Here is a 14,660-nt window from a genome sequence, read left to right as displayed (position 1 = left end):
AGTTATGCTCATTCTACTTGAAATGATCTTATTAAGGCTCTTTGTTACCATGGGGGAAAGAAAAGTAAATGAGATGAAGGTAAACTTGCATCACACATGGACTGATTTTTCATACATTTTCTGCACAAGCTAATCCAGTTCAGGGTCAATGAGACTGGGGCTCATCCCAGTGGCACAAAAAAAAAAAAAAAAAACACCCAAAAAGTGTATCACAGGAAAATTTTGAGTTTTTAGATTCCAGCTCCTCCCACCCTCCATGTTTGTGTGTTTTCACATATCCAGGACTCTGTATTACCTGATATGAGACACTTGAATGTGGCAGTAAAACTCGTCCCTCTCTCCAGCGGTTGCCCTGGCGACTGCTGACCATCCACAGCGTCTGGCCTTCCTCTGCCTCCTTCCTCTGGTTGATGTGAAGCGATCCCGTGTGTTCACCGAACATGTGATACCAGAAGGACATGCACAGGTCGGCGTCCGGCGCCGTGATGGGCAGGCTGGCCAACCTTGCCTTCTTTTCCTTGTTGTCCTCGCCTTCGCCCATTTTACTGGGCATCTCTGTGTCAGTCAGCTGCATGTAGATGAAGTTGCCTGGTCTGCCTGCAGGGGGCAGCATAAGATAAGGTAAGAACTGACTGTGTGTTGTGTTTTAAAAGGAAGCTTGTAATCACATTAATGCATATACTAACCCCTTTAGATTAATGTCGCTTTTATATGAACTAAGCCTTAATATAACCGATACCAAGCTCTAATGTGACAACCAGGTTCCCAAACTCTCAAGGTTTCATTATGGATTCATTTTATTTCATTAACTTGTTTGTGTAATGTAGAAATCTCTGCTGCTACAAATGTTTCACTCTTCTTCCATCTTTTCATAAAGATCAGTGCAATTGTTAAGTGTGACATTTCTGCAGTTCCCAAAGATGTCAAACTCAAGGACTGGACAAGGTTTTTCTACAACAAAGAACTCAACATCAGCGGCAGGCTTCAGGAAAAGATCTGACTTGACATCACAAAGAGCTCATTTTTTTATACTTGTAATCTGGTTGAGTCAAAAAATCAAGGTGAAATCATTCATTTTAGAGCTGCTGCTGTCTCCACAAGAAAAGAAATCCATCACAGGAGGTTTGAAAGGAGGGAAGGCCAGAGAGCTGAGGCATGTTGATGAATCTGAGTGCAATATTTCTTTTTTTAAGTCAAGTATTTCAAGGCCATCCATTCATTTTCAAAATGTTTTAAGAGCAGAGCATCTGCATGTTCTGTTCTCTTCTCGTCAGTGCTGAAGGTAAAACGTGTTTATACAAAGACTAGAATAGTTCTGTTTTATTTGCACTTCTTTACAATGCTGCTGATGTTTTGGTGTATTTCAGAGTCTTGATGTGTTAGTTCTTGTTTTGGATGGGTCATTTTTATCACGGGTTCTATGTTGTTCTCAGGGGTTGTTTTCAGGCGTCACTTAGGTTGTTTCTGCCATGAAATCTTCTGTGTGATTATAATAGACATGTTTTTTTTTTTTAACATCTTAGAAATATTTCTAAAATACAATCTTTTTTAACTTTTAAAGACACAGAGACCATTTTACTTGCTTTATCTCATCACGCCTGGATTACTGCAACAGTCTTTTTACATGTCTTACCCAAAAATCGATTGATCGTCTCCAGACTGTACAGAACTCTGCTGCCAGGCTTTTAACCAGAACCAAGAGACACGACTACATTACTCCTGTTTTAGCCTCTCTACACTGGCTCCCAGTATGTTTTACAATAGATTCTAAGATTTTATTGATTACTTTTAAAACTCTCCATGGCATCTCTCCTGGTTACATTTCGGACCTCTTAGTTCTGTGGAATGATCTGCCTGAGGAAACCAGGTTAGCAGAATCTGTGATCTCCTTTAAGTCCCTTCTTAAAAAGAGCTTTTATCTGAGAGCTTTTTTCAGTTTTACCCTCCCTTGAAGTGTTTTATTTCTCTTAAAATGACTCAGTACCGTTTTATGTTCTTGACTGTTTTAATTGTTCTATCTGTCCTCTTTGCTTTGAAATGTATTGATTGTATTGATTCTATTTTATTTTTGCTATTGTCTGTAACTATGTTTTTGCTGTATAAGTGCTCTATAAATAAAGATTGTTATTATCATTATTATTATTATTATTATTATTATTATTATTATTATTATTATTATTATTATCATTATTATATTGCAATAACAGTGTTTCTGTATAATTCTGATTTTATGGAATATCTTGTTGTATCTTACTTATGTTGTTTGTCTGTAACTCATTTTTACTGCTAGTTAACTTGAGAGATTTTTAATTTAAATGAGGATTTCCTAAGAAAAATAGAAAGGAAGTTATTGTTGTCCTTAACTCTCATTTGAAAGTTCATGCATACTTCCTATGAAAACATTTTTGTAAGGAAGGGACATATAATTATTGCCCAAGGATGTTTTTGATTATAATCTTGTCTTTGTCAAAAACAAAACAAGAAACAGACAAAAAAATAATCTGGGTCCATTTGCCTATAACTGGTAACTGTCCTAATCAGAATGAATGTCTCATTTCTTTGGTGTCTTTGACTGGGGAGGTCTTGTTTTCATCACTGTGCTCTGACCTCTAGAAATGTGTACATTTCTATTTGAAGTTTCAAGAAATGCAACTGATTCACTCCAGGCTCTACATTGACATCATGACATTATCTCAGTGATGGTTTTCCATGTTCACTGTCTCTGTCCTTCAGAGCAGGAATAAGGTTATGTGTCCAAGGGGGATTTCTTTCTACACAACATGCATCTTTTCCTTCATTTCTTTAAACAGAAAATAGGTATTGTTGTGAATTCCCAGCAGCACTGAGAGCGTAGAGTGTTATTTAAAGCTTTGTTAAAAATATTCCAACTTCTAACAAAAGAGGGTTAGACAGGCTTTTCAACAGCTGCATGCAGAGTGCTCTCCCCGAGCATCTGTCGAGTGGCACTGGTAAAAAAAACCAAAAAAAAACCCTCGAACACAAAGGTGAACACGCGTCTCGTACCTCTGTGGTCGTGGGTCGGCCCTCTGTGGATGGCAGGTGCCTCGATGGTCTGGATGAGCCACTCGGCCCCTGTACCGGTCTCTCTGGTCCAGCCGCAGAACGACAAGAACTCAAAGTTGCAGGCGAACCATACGTACGCTTCAGTAAAGAGAAAACAACTGTAGTTAGAAGCTGGAAACTACAAACTTTAACTGATAAATTGCCTGGATGTTTAATCTAATATTAGATTGGTTGTGAATTCTCTGTTGATTAATTCAGCTCTGGAGTTCTTCCATGTTTCCCAAAACATGGTACTGCTAATTGTGCTAAGCTCCCCGTTAGCCAGGATGAGGCCTAACCAATACGTGATGTGTCACCCGACTTCATAAGACGTCTAGAGGTTCGTGTTCCAGCCAAGATCCCACCACACTCTTCAACACAGCTAGAGCAGTGTCTCGATCCCACACCTGCTTCCCACCAACCAACACTGTCAAATATGTTTGATGCAGGTTGAAACAGAAGCACTGCTCCCTAAAAATGTCAATTTTTACATAAGAAAACGCGAGAAGCCTTGCCTTTCAGCCTGACCGTCATATACGTGCCGCGTGTTTCTCCTGGCTACACATAGGCAAACGTGCACAATGCTTCTTCAGAGATGTGTGCGTGGCATGGTAATTTCTTTTTTATACTTCCACATACATCTTGCTAGGCATTTACTTTTTTTCTTCTCTGTTTTCGAACCAGCCTCCCCACACGATTTGAATCGGCCAATCAGCTTGTTTGGCATTTCAGTAAGTTGCATTGTTGAGATTCAGTAGGTGTACATGTGCTCTCCTGTGAACAGTTCTACGCCCCCTCTCTCATTAAATAATCCATAATCTATATATATACAAATATTTTTCATTTCAAAAGTTTAACTGCTGGATACAAGATGTCTCCTACATCACTGAAAGCCAATGTATGTGCAATCCAGGCTTCAAGTTTCCACAACACACTTTTGTAAAGTTGTCCGTTGGACCAGGATTGGCTTCCAAACTAGTTCCACTTTCAGCAGATGAATGTGGAAACAGCCTTCTAGTCAAACTCGGAACACACACAGTGAACATCCAAGAGAAGTGACAACACATTCTTAAGTGGAGGGGGACTTTAGCTAATGTAATAACCTTACATTGTAGCTGTCACAGTAACACGCCTCTATCTGCTCCTTTAAAACCATCCAGAGAGACAAATCAAGTGTTTCCAGAAGCACTACCTGCTGGATAGTTCTTAAGAAGCTGTTATGTGGCAAACTGCATGACCTCTTCTTCGGTTATACAGTGACAAGTCAAGGCTAGAGACTGTGATGCTGAGCTGTTTTCACTGACTAATCCGCTTCAGTTAGGAGCGCGAGATGAGACAGCCTGAAAAAAGAACTGCAAGCCTTGTAGCATCAATATTACAAAGCTGTTCCTGCTGTATTGTACACTCAGTATAAATTGTGTAGCTTGTGGAAAACATATCGCACTAAACAAAGGGCTTGTGCAGATGGAATGGGGTGAGAGAGACATAGAGGAGATTGTGATTGTATATGTCGCTCGGCGCTACAGGGCATTTTCCTCCACAGCCACAGTGAAACACAGGAACTGAAACATCACCGCTGATGGAAAGCAGCGCCAACACGTACATATGTTTGGGATCAGGACATCAAGAGAGAGAGAGAAGGAGAAGGGCGTGGTGCCACCAACATGCGGATGTGGGCCCCGAAAAAAACCCCAAACAGAGAGAGAGAGAGAGAGAAAAAAAAAACTACATTTCCCTCCCTTCTTCTCTGCCTATGCCAGCAGTCGACTGGCGGCAGCGGTTCACCACAGCATCCAAATGAATGCAGAGATCTCTGAACACTGGACATGTTGTTACTGAGAGTCTAATAGGATGCAGAGATGACCGTGGAGCTGCATGGTAACACCCCCCCACCCCAACCCCAAGCTGTCTTCACGCGATGCTTCAGCTCAGCTAATTGAGACCCATGAGGCCTTTATTCTCTCTCTCCAGCTCTCACTATACCTCTATCCGTTCCTCCCTTTTCACCTTCACTCTCCCTCTACCTCTTCATCGCTCTCACCCTGTCTCTTTCTCTCCCTTCTCTATTCAGCCCTCTTGCTGGCTCTCCCTCTCCTTTCTTTCTTTGTCTCTCTCTGTCACTGCAACCATTTTTCTACCTTTTCTGCCTATTCATCCCTCTTCCTCTCACTCTGGCAGTTTACTCCAAATGTATTGAATTTGGTGTATTCACAGGGGATGGTAAACCGTGACATGATGCTAAGATGTCCATGCAGTGGGAAAAAAAACTACAGATGACCAAAACAAATCACTGCATTTGGATTTGAATGTTGCAGTGTGGAGGCAAGCCCACCTCAGGGTCTCACTATATGAGGTGTTTTCTTTTAAATGAATGGCTTTTGGAAATGTGTAATATTTTCCCACCATGTCTCTTAATTTTACCTCTGCTGCATTTGAAACCGATAAATATTTTCACATTCCAGCCTCTCGAATGAGATTTGTTGCTTTTCTTTGTCATATATAATTGTAAATTGAATATTTCGGGATTTTTTTGGACTTCTCAAGAAGAAGACATTTTCAGATTTCTATGATTTCGGCTACATTTCACTTGTAAAAGGATCTAGGATCTATTTAGAGAGGAAGTTAAAAGCTCATTCACGTCAGCTGCCGTGCAATCAGCATAAAGAGATGTGGCCTGATAAGGGAAAGCCCAACCTTGCGCTCCAGGGATGATACTGGATACTGTGTCTTCTATCGAGTGTCTGGTTTATCCAAAAAGTCGCTGGATTTGTCGCTAGATGTTTTTTGAAAAAAAGTCGCTACAGGGGTCTGACAAGTTTGTTAATGTAGTGACAAAGGTGCTAAGTTGGCAACACTGCTTGTTTGCACCAAATCATTTTGAAAGACACTTAGCCAGCTGCCAATGGTGCAACTTGATCACTCAGTCAGTCAGTCAGTCAGTGACAGACCTGATTATAGGGCTGGCCCTGTTGTTGCAGTTCAGCCACATTTTGCTGTTAATTTCAAGCAAGTGGAATGAACTTGCCATAAATAACCAGCTCCAAATGTTGTATTGCTTTTAACTACAAGAAGTAACGGATTTTTGTTAGTTTTTGTTTTTCTCTTCACATCTTTACTTTTTCTGTCTCTTTTTCTTGCCCTCTTAATGTTTACCCTTTCTCTGTCTCAGCATGTTTTTATCTCTCTCTCTCTTTTCTCACTTGTCTCCATCTGTCTCCCCCTGGTAAATCAATTCAAGTGGATTAACTTGACCAAAAAAATATGATTTAAAACAAACAATGTTAACAATACTGTAAATCTAACATGCCCTTCTCTTCTCTCTGCAGTCCAGTCGTGTCGGGGGCCGAGAAGTATTGGGGGGAGAGACTAATTTGTGAGCTGGGGTGATGAAAAATCCATTTACTCCCATGGAAGTCAGTTTCATTGCTCTTTGTGATTGCGTTCAGTACTGTTGCTGACACTGAACGATGGGACCACTGGCTGAATTAATGCACTGATCTGGCAGCCCTGCACTGGCACATTCATTTGTACATCTCCCTGTAAACTTTAAAGTACTACAAAGATAGAGAAAATGGAAAAGATAAAGACGGAAGAAGATGAAAAAGACAAAAGGTGCGTAGAGTAGATGAGGAGAGGAGGGGAATAAATTACAGGTGAGGTTTGTAAACACAGGAGCAGATGGCGGCGGACATCCTCACCTGGTATGTCTATGGTGGGGTCAGCCGCTGTGGTGCCTCCTGCTATCAACAGATGGGACAGTCAAAGTGAGGTCAAAGGTCAACAAGGCCGGTCCCACCCACACAGATGCCAACACACCCTCAACACACCTCAGTTCATAAAGAAAATCAATACCAAGCTTTCATGTTGCGTTGCACAGCAATTCAGAAAATATCAAATGTTTTAGAGAAAATCTTTCTATCTGCAGTCAAAGTTCTCAAACTTCAGAAAATCAGGATAATGGATTTGATTACATGTGAAAGCAAAGGGGAAGATCAAGCAGAATTTTTAAACATGGACGTGCTTGACAAAAATCACAGTCAAAACTTTAACAGCAAGAGGGAAGATAAGGGAGAATTTTTCATGGTCTAAGTCCAACAAGTTTTCAGTCAGAAGATACAGAGTAGACATGAAAGAGATGACTGGTACAGGATGAAAAAGAAGTAATACATGCAAGAGAGTTTTATTTCATATCACTTCTTAAAAAAGACTCGGCAAGTAGACATACATAAATTATTCCAATGCAAAAATTTGTTCGTTTTTTTTTACATCTATTTTCTCATTTTGCATTGTTACCTTGTATTCTTTTACCTTTCCACACGGAGGAGGAAGGGAACAAAGTAGAGGGAGTTCTGGTGGTTTACCTGTCGCTTGGTCGTAGTCGTCAGGCGCCTCAGTCTCGCCGCCACAGTCCTGTTGTCCTTCCTCGCAGTCAGTAGCCAGTGTTGTGCCCGGTACAGTGATCGGTGCTGTGGTGGTTGCACCAAACGTGGTCATGGGAAGTGTAGAGGCCATGGGCGTGGTGGGAGGGGCTGTAGTTGTAATGTCTGAGTAGGGAAATAGAAAAGACACAGTGTGTGAGTGAGACAAAAAAGGATGAAGTTGACGAGAGAGCTGGATAGAGAGATAAGAAATTAGAAACGTCGACAACGAAAGTGAAAAAAACAGAAGATCTTTACCAACATTAAAAGACCTAAAAGCTCAAAGCGTGGTTAACTCACACATTAAATCATTATAAACAATACAGGTTCAGTGGTTTGCAGTGTGAATGTAAAAGTGTGTGTCCGTAGGTAGGTTGTTGTATCAGCTCAGTCAGTGTACATCTATTCTGGTCTATACGTCATTGCATCTAGGAGGTTTATAGGACTGGGAAGAGACCAACAAGTCAGGAGCTGCCTTTCCACTGGAGGAACAAGGGTCTAAATTTAAAATGTACTTTCTGATTACCCAGGAACTACTGGAACAGAGTTTCCACTGACTGGTCACACGACACACAACAAAGAAAAAACATGTCCAGAAAAAAAAATACAAAAAAAAAAAAAAACATGGAGAAACAACAGTGTGAGGCTTCTTGTGTTGCAGACTTGGTGAGAGAATAATTGTAACAAACCTGTTGCTTTCTAATCTGCTATCAGTCTGATTGACCAAATCATTATGGTTCTTAATTTGTGGTATTTTCTGATTTACTTGACAGGGCTCTTTGAAAAGGAATTTGACAATAACAAGAAGCTGAGCTGATTATTGCTACTTTGGAGACAGGTCAAGGTGTTGTTGTAACCTTAAGAGGCAGCTGGATTTTTTTCGCAAGCTAGAATTCATGTTACCAGGGCCCGAGTTATTCGCTTGTGGCTATGGAGAAGCAACTGTTTTGGTATTTGTGCTTTTCGACCACAATAATCGACATGCTAACTAGCTTCCAAAGCTCCTCAGACTGCGGCTTGTTGTTGTGTTGTGTTTCCTCTTTGATGCTGTCCTGTTACGTCATATGATAGACAGATGGTTCATCCAATCACCTGCCAAATATTTATTTTTTTGAAAGCTCCTGCCCTTTTCCAAACTGTTTCCTACGAAGCCTTCCCAGATGGTTCAGTGTAACAAACCATCTGGCGTGTCAGGTTAGTGTTGCTGCTTGTTGCATGCAAAAAAAAAAGGAAAAAGGAAAAAAAAAAGATCTCTAACGCAGCTGTTGCTTTTTTATTACATTATCAATCTAACTAACAAACTGATTTACAGTTCATAAGTTGCTGAATATGGAAATGCACACAAGACTGCAAGAGGAACTTTTGATCCTAGGTTCCTGGGGGATTATGGTCTAAAAGGGCCAATATATCACACTTTCATGACATGTAAGTCTTCAAAGCAGGAAGTAATCCCTTAGAGATACTAAAGATCTGCTTACTGCAAGGACTCGGTTAAGATCTAACTGAAACGTGAAGAAGGTTGAGATACAGATCTAAGCAGCACTGAAAATAAAGATAAAGAGCAGACTGCGTGGTGGGCCCGAGCCTTCAGGTAATAGTCAGATCATGTATCACCCCAGCGGATGTACAAAGGCAAGAGGTTACATTTAACTAAATGTAAGAGGTATCTGTGCATTGTAATAACATTTCAAGTGTAATAAGACCTTTGGCTTTGACTTATTTATGTTAGAGAGTTGTGACTCATTGGAGGAAAGAGATCAGGTTGAATATAGAACTCTCTCATCAATAACCGCACAAAACTCAAGTGTCTCAATTTATCTGAAGATTGAAGTGGCTGAGAGCCGGCACTCGTTTTCCCATCAAGGACCAAAGTAATAATGATGGAAAAACCTCTTGTATCTTGTTAAAGTCAGTTGATGTCTGGTGATGTGTTTTTATGGAAATGAAGTAAACTGAACTCGAATTAGCATATGTAGGCTATGTAAAAATCACAGATGGTCTGCATGTAATTAAACGTGTTTGCAACGTTTTGAGTGGGATGGAGATTTGCTCTCACAACAGAGTGGTTTTAAGAGTAGAGTTGCTTCTGATTTGAGCAGCATCAAACAAATTGAAGACACACTGTAAGCTTGTTTGTTTCTCTTCTCTTGTTTTTGTAGCTTAAATTGGCATCCTGATGTTTTTGTTGAACCAGGTATCACGCTACTTGTAGGATTCGCCCCTCTAAGGGAAAAACACACAAAGAGTTGTTCGCTAAATCCAAATGACTGAATGAAAACCAAAGGGTGACAACAGCTTCTTGTTATTTCTGATTTTGCAAATAAAAAACACATTTCTGTTTACATTTCCACCACAACTTAAGACCCATAGGTTAATTAGACTGATAACAGATAAAATGACTTTACTGCTAAAGTGATCTTAAATCTAGCACCTTATATTAAAACGGCTTTTCATGTCAACTTGAGTACTTGCTAATTATTTAATAGCATCTAATCAGCTTATTTAACACTTGAGGTCAAAGCTTTATCATTATACACATTAATGATAAACTGATAAACAGCCTCAGTGAGTATCAAGGTGAAAGAAGGCTGTGATTTGGATAATTGGCCATAATTTCTGATGGGTATGAGTGTGTGCATCTGTATGTCTTCTCCAGTGTGCACATATGGTTTGTATGCATTTGAGTGTGCACATATGTGTGTGTAAGTACCCTAAGCAGACTGACTGAAGTGTCTCAGTCTGTGTCATGTCTCCTGTGACAGTGTGTGTGTGTGTGTGTGTGTGTGTGTGTCTTTGTTCTTTCCTTTTGAAGTGAAACTGTGTTCATCTGGGACAGACACAGATATGCAGCACTTTTTATTTTTACCCCTTTTTTCTTTTGCTCTCACTTCTTTCAATCCCCCCCACCTCCACACCCACGCGCACACACACACGCGCGCACAAACACACACACACACACACACACACACACACACACACACACACACACACACACACACACACACACACACACACACACACACACACAATGATAATCAGTGGGTCCTGACAGATATACACCCATGTAAGCCTTGTAGTCCCAACAGATTTACAGTAATACTACACAGTTACACACCTTCTATATCCTGGAAAAATAAACATTTTAAAACCAGTTTAAAATTGTCAAACCCTCTGGAAGCATCCCTGAATTCAGTTGCTTCTTTTTATACGTTTATTTCTTATTCCAGTTTGTCTGTTTAGTGGTATCAAGGAGTGTTTAAGGACTGTTTTTTCTGTTTTCCTTTTGGATATATAAAGGCTTTTAATTTTTGCATATGGACTGGTTTACTTTTATTGGACTTCAGAAGAAGAGCTGGATTGTATGTCTTATTTTTAATGTAATTTCCCTGCTTCTGTAAAGCACTTTTAATTGCCTTGTGTCTGAATGGTGCTATATAAATAAACTTGCCTTGACTAAATTAATTTCATACTTTGGACAAAAATGCGTGCAGGTGGTGCTGCTATTATTTCCATGCTGTACAGTACATCGGCCGCTAGTCTGCTGTCACAATCTCTGTCCTGCTTCTCGCCTCTCAACATACAAATATTTCACTTTGCATATTTCTATTTCTATTATACATAATAGAAATGCTATAAGCTACAGAGAGCTTCTGAGGTTTTCGGGGAGTTCATTTAACAGGGTAACAGGGTTAAGAGGCCAAGGACTTCCTCTGATCCCCTGTGTCTTGCTGGGTTGAAGTTAATCTCCGATCTCTGCTCCTTGTCTCTCCTGCCCTTATTTCTGCCCCCACCCCCCAACACACACACACACACACACACGCACACACGCACGCACGCACGCACGCACGCACGCACGCACGCACGCACGCACGCACGCACGCACACACGCACGCACGCACGCACACACACGCACACACACGCACACACACACACACTCGCACACTTACACACCCTGCAATCTTGCCTGCTTTGCCTGATTCTTATCTCTCTCCCTTCAGGGCAACCAGACACTCACACTCCGCCAGGCAGCCTCCCTCTTCCCTTCATCTGTTCCTCCCTCACCTAACTGTGGGAGGTGGAGCCCTCCCTCCCCTTTCCTTTTCTCTCTCTCTCTCTCTCTGACCACTGCAGCAGCAGAGATAGCAGCCTGCCATGGCATGCGTCAGCCTTTCATGTTGCTCGCTCTCCGCGCGCTCCCTCTCCCTCATTACACCAAACACTGCAGATAAGCAGGCTGAAGTGTAAGCAGTTCACCGTCTAATGACTGGATGACTGATTGAGGCCACGTGCGCATGAATGCCAATGCATCTTGAAAATGCTGCTTGCATGTTGAACATTTTCAGTTCACGCTAACAATTTTTTCCCGTTGTCCTAAAATGTTGGCATCGTAACCCACATCTCGTAGCACGCACTTGGAAGAAGTTAAGGTGGAGTGGCTGAGATCGTCCCAAACGTGTCAGCTTGAATAGAAAACGACCATATAGATCATTAGTCCCTCCCCTGAATTTGCTCAGATAAACTGAAATAATTTTCTGATGTGACAACGCTATGGTAAATGTTTGGTTAGGTTTAGGCCCAAGAACAAAGTACTTAAGTACTTAAGGTAAAGGTTAGAGGACCTGTGTTGTCATGGTTACTATAATAAACATGCGGTTGGGGTTACGGAACGATCACTGTAATGGTTAAAAGGAAAAATGTTGATTCTTAGTGGGAAATGGGAAACAAAAAGCAGTCTCTGTGTCGATCCATCCATCCACCACAACCTCCTCTTCCTCTTTCACATGTGGACTTTGTTGCTATAACAACCTCACCTGACCTCCCCCTTCCTGTCATAATTACAAAAGCCACTACACTACACTACTGAGTATAAACACGTTGTTTTGTGGACTTCTGCTGAAAAGACTGATGCTGCCTCACACGACCGCTGGAAGTCGCTCAACAATAAAACGTCACTATGGGGTCGTTTTTTTTATGGGAGTCAACAGTCTCCATTGTTAAGACGCATGTCAAATACCTCAAGTGTGTGTTATCCTTTACACCTTTCTGGCTTCCTGCTGTGTTTAAAACATTGTGTGTCACGAGGTAGCTTTTCTCCTGCTTTCATTACCTATTATCTATATGATGTTATCAAATGTGAATGGGGTTGTGTGGCTCTACCTAGTGTCATTTTAAGTCCAATTTATGCTTTCTGCATCCACATGGCTGCAAAGATCTGTATTTCATAACTTAGCCATGTCCACTGAGGTCTCCGTACACCTTCTGCATGTAGCCTAAAATTCATGACTAACTTGTCTGCACCAGTGTGAACATGTCCACCTATAGAGACATCTGATGTAGTATAAACAGAACTGTGTGCATGTCTGCTGCCCACTCTCTATTTTGGACAATATCTGGCCCTGAAGGCTCAATCCAAGCGAGAGACATTTATGCTTAAATGAGTATTGGCTTCTGAGTTGCTGCTTGACTTCCCAAAAAAACCTCACATGCAGCAGCAGTAACCACCTGCAGTCTCATTCTGCCTGAGTTACCTCGACTATGTATGGTGAAGCATCACTTGTTGTAATTCAGCTGCGTTTCTGTGTGTCACTGGTTACGGTTTGTGAAAGCTGAGCACTGTTCTCAACCAAGAACAACTCGGCCAAAGCCAGAAGCCACAGGAGTGCTCTGCTTTAATATCAGCCATGGCGTAATATCATGATATTAAAACGTAATAAGCTGAGACAAATTGCCTCAGGGGTGACAGTAACGTTCTCCAGACTAAGCTGATCCACTTTAAACTTGCTCTACTTGTTATTGTGTGTAATGTTGGCTTTAAAACTGTTCCTTTATGAAATGAATCTTAGCTGCTTTAAAGATGAATATCAATACTACTTTAATATTTTATTCATACTATATATTTATACTATTTATTTATTTCAAGGCAGTGCAGACACTAAAACGTGACTAACCGTCCAGCTCACAGCCCAGCAGCTCCAGTCGGAGGCCCAGGCCCTCGGTGGTGGCTCTCTCCGGGTAGATCCTGACAAAGCGGGTGAGTAGTGGTCCCATGGACCTCAGCTCTGGGGTGTCGTGGTTTTGGTTCCCAATGAATATCTGAGGGAAAAGACAGAAACAAATATGTCAGGGACTGAATTAATGTCTCTTGAGTTTAACCAGAGGTCACCAGACTGGGCCCATTAGAGAGCTCAGGATGAGTTATGATTCTCTTACAAAGGGTTTAGCATTGAGTTAAATCTATTAGTTGGGGAATTTAAAAATTCCCGACTAATAAAATTGCAAAACACACTGTCCTTTGTGTTAATTTTCCAGTGCCATACAAATGTAGTTTACAGAGGGACCTGCAAAGTCATCAAGGTACAGAGTTCAAAGGCTTTTCTAATGTACGTTACAATGACATGTGAGACCAGTTTAGCCAATTAAAAGAACAGGGGAACTAGGGAAATAATTCCTCTATCGCAGGAGAGATGTAATGTCACTTCAGTTTATATTTCATTGAAAACAAGGGATTCTGAGGTCCTGAATTTATTTCTTTTTTTTTTGGACCTCTGCTGAAATCTGCTTTCATTTTCTCAGGATAAATCAGATGGTGTCATACGGTAAATTATTAAGTGGTAAATCAAAGAATAGTGGAAAATATTGACTGCTCTTTCCCTGCTAAACTCTACAGTTATTATTTCATTGAACGTAAAGCCCATCCATTCGGTGCCTGTCATGCATAAAACAAACGATACTGTCTGGGTCTAAGTCTGGCTCTGATCAGGCACAGGTCACTTTGATAAGAAGCTGAAACTAAATGAAAGGAGGAAACAAAAGCAAAAGCCAGAAAATCAAAACCAGAGGTCATCCTTTCATATTTCCAACATGGAAGCAGCACAGATGAAAACGGTTACTGTCACACTGGGAGCCAAGTGGTGGGACGCCAAACACCAAACACGCTCCTGCCTGTCTGAACCGCTAAAGTTTCCTTAGGCCTGATTTATTAAAGGCTGCATTGTGGCGTTAGGGTCGGTGCTATGATGTGACTGTTTTTGGAAGGAAGAGAGAACTTTTCTTTCAGCTGCCAAGGTTTGAGCCTGAATCTGGGAATAAGAAATACACTGTCCATTAGTGCTAACTCTTAAGCACTCACTGGTCATTGTCCAACAACAGGTATGTGACATCTCAGTATGTGTGTGTTTA

General features: G+C 41.1%; 1 protein-coding gene across 2 annotated transcripts in view; it reads right to left on the bottom strand.

Moving 5' to 3' along the window:
• LOC111233949 (neuropilin-1a-like) overlaps positions 1–14,660 on the bottom strand; it is an 84,151-nt gene that overhangs the window by 4,385 nt on the left and 65,106 nt on the right. The window contains exons 11-15 of one of the 2 annotated variants that reach the window (XM_022761880.1): positions 13,430–13,574; positions 7,425–7,607; positions 6,762–6,803; positions 3,025–3,162; positions 296–597 (exon numbers count right to left, since the gene is read on the bottom strand). In XM_022761880.1, coding sequence (XP_022617601.1) covers positions 296–597; positions 3,025–3,162; positions 6,762–6,803; positions 7,425–7,607; positions 13,430–13,574 — 810 coding nt within the window. The remainder of the gene's footprint in view (positions 1–295; positions 598–3,024; positions 3,163–6,761; positions 6,804–7,424; positions 7,608–13,429; positions 13,575–14,660) is intronic. The other variant, XM_022761881.1, reaches the window with a different exon arrangement.

Source organism: Seriola dumerili, unplaced genomic scaffold (genome assembly GCF_002260705.1).
Source record: "Seriola dumerili isolate Sdu_G_001 unplaced genomic scaffold, Sdu_1.0 BDQW01000432.1, whole genome shotgun sequence".
Lineage (NCBI taxonomy): Eukaryota > Metazoa > Chordata > Actinopteri > Carangiformes > Carangidae > Seriola > Seriola dumerili.
The sequence above is the reverse complement of the archived record's forward strand: the minus strand, read 5'-3'. Positions and strand labels throughout refer to the sequence as shown.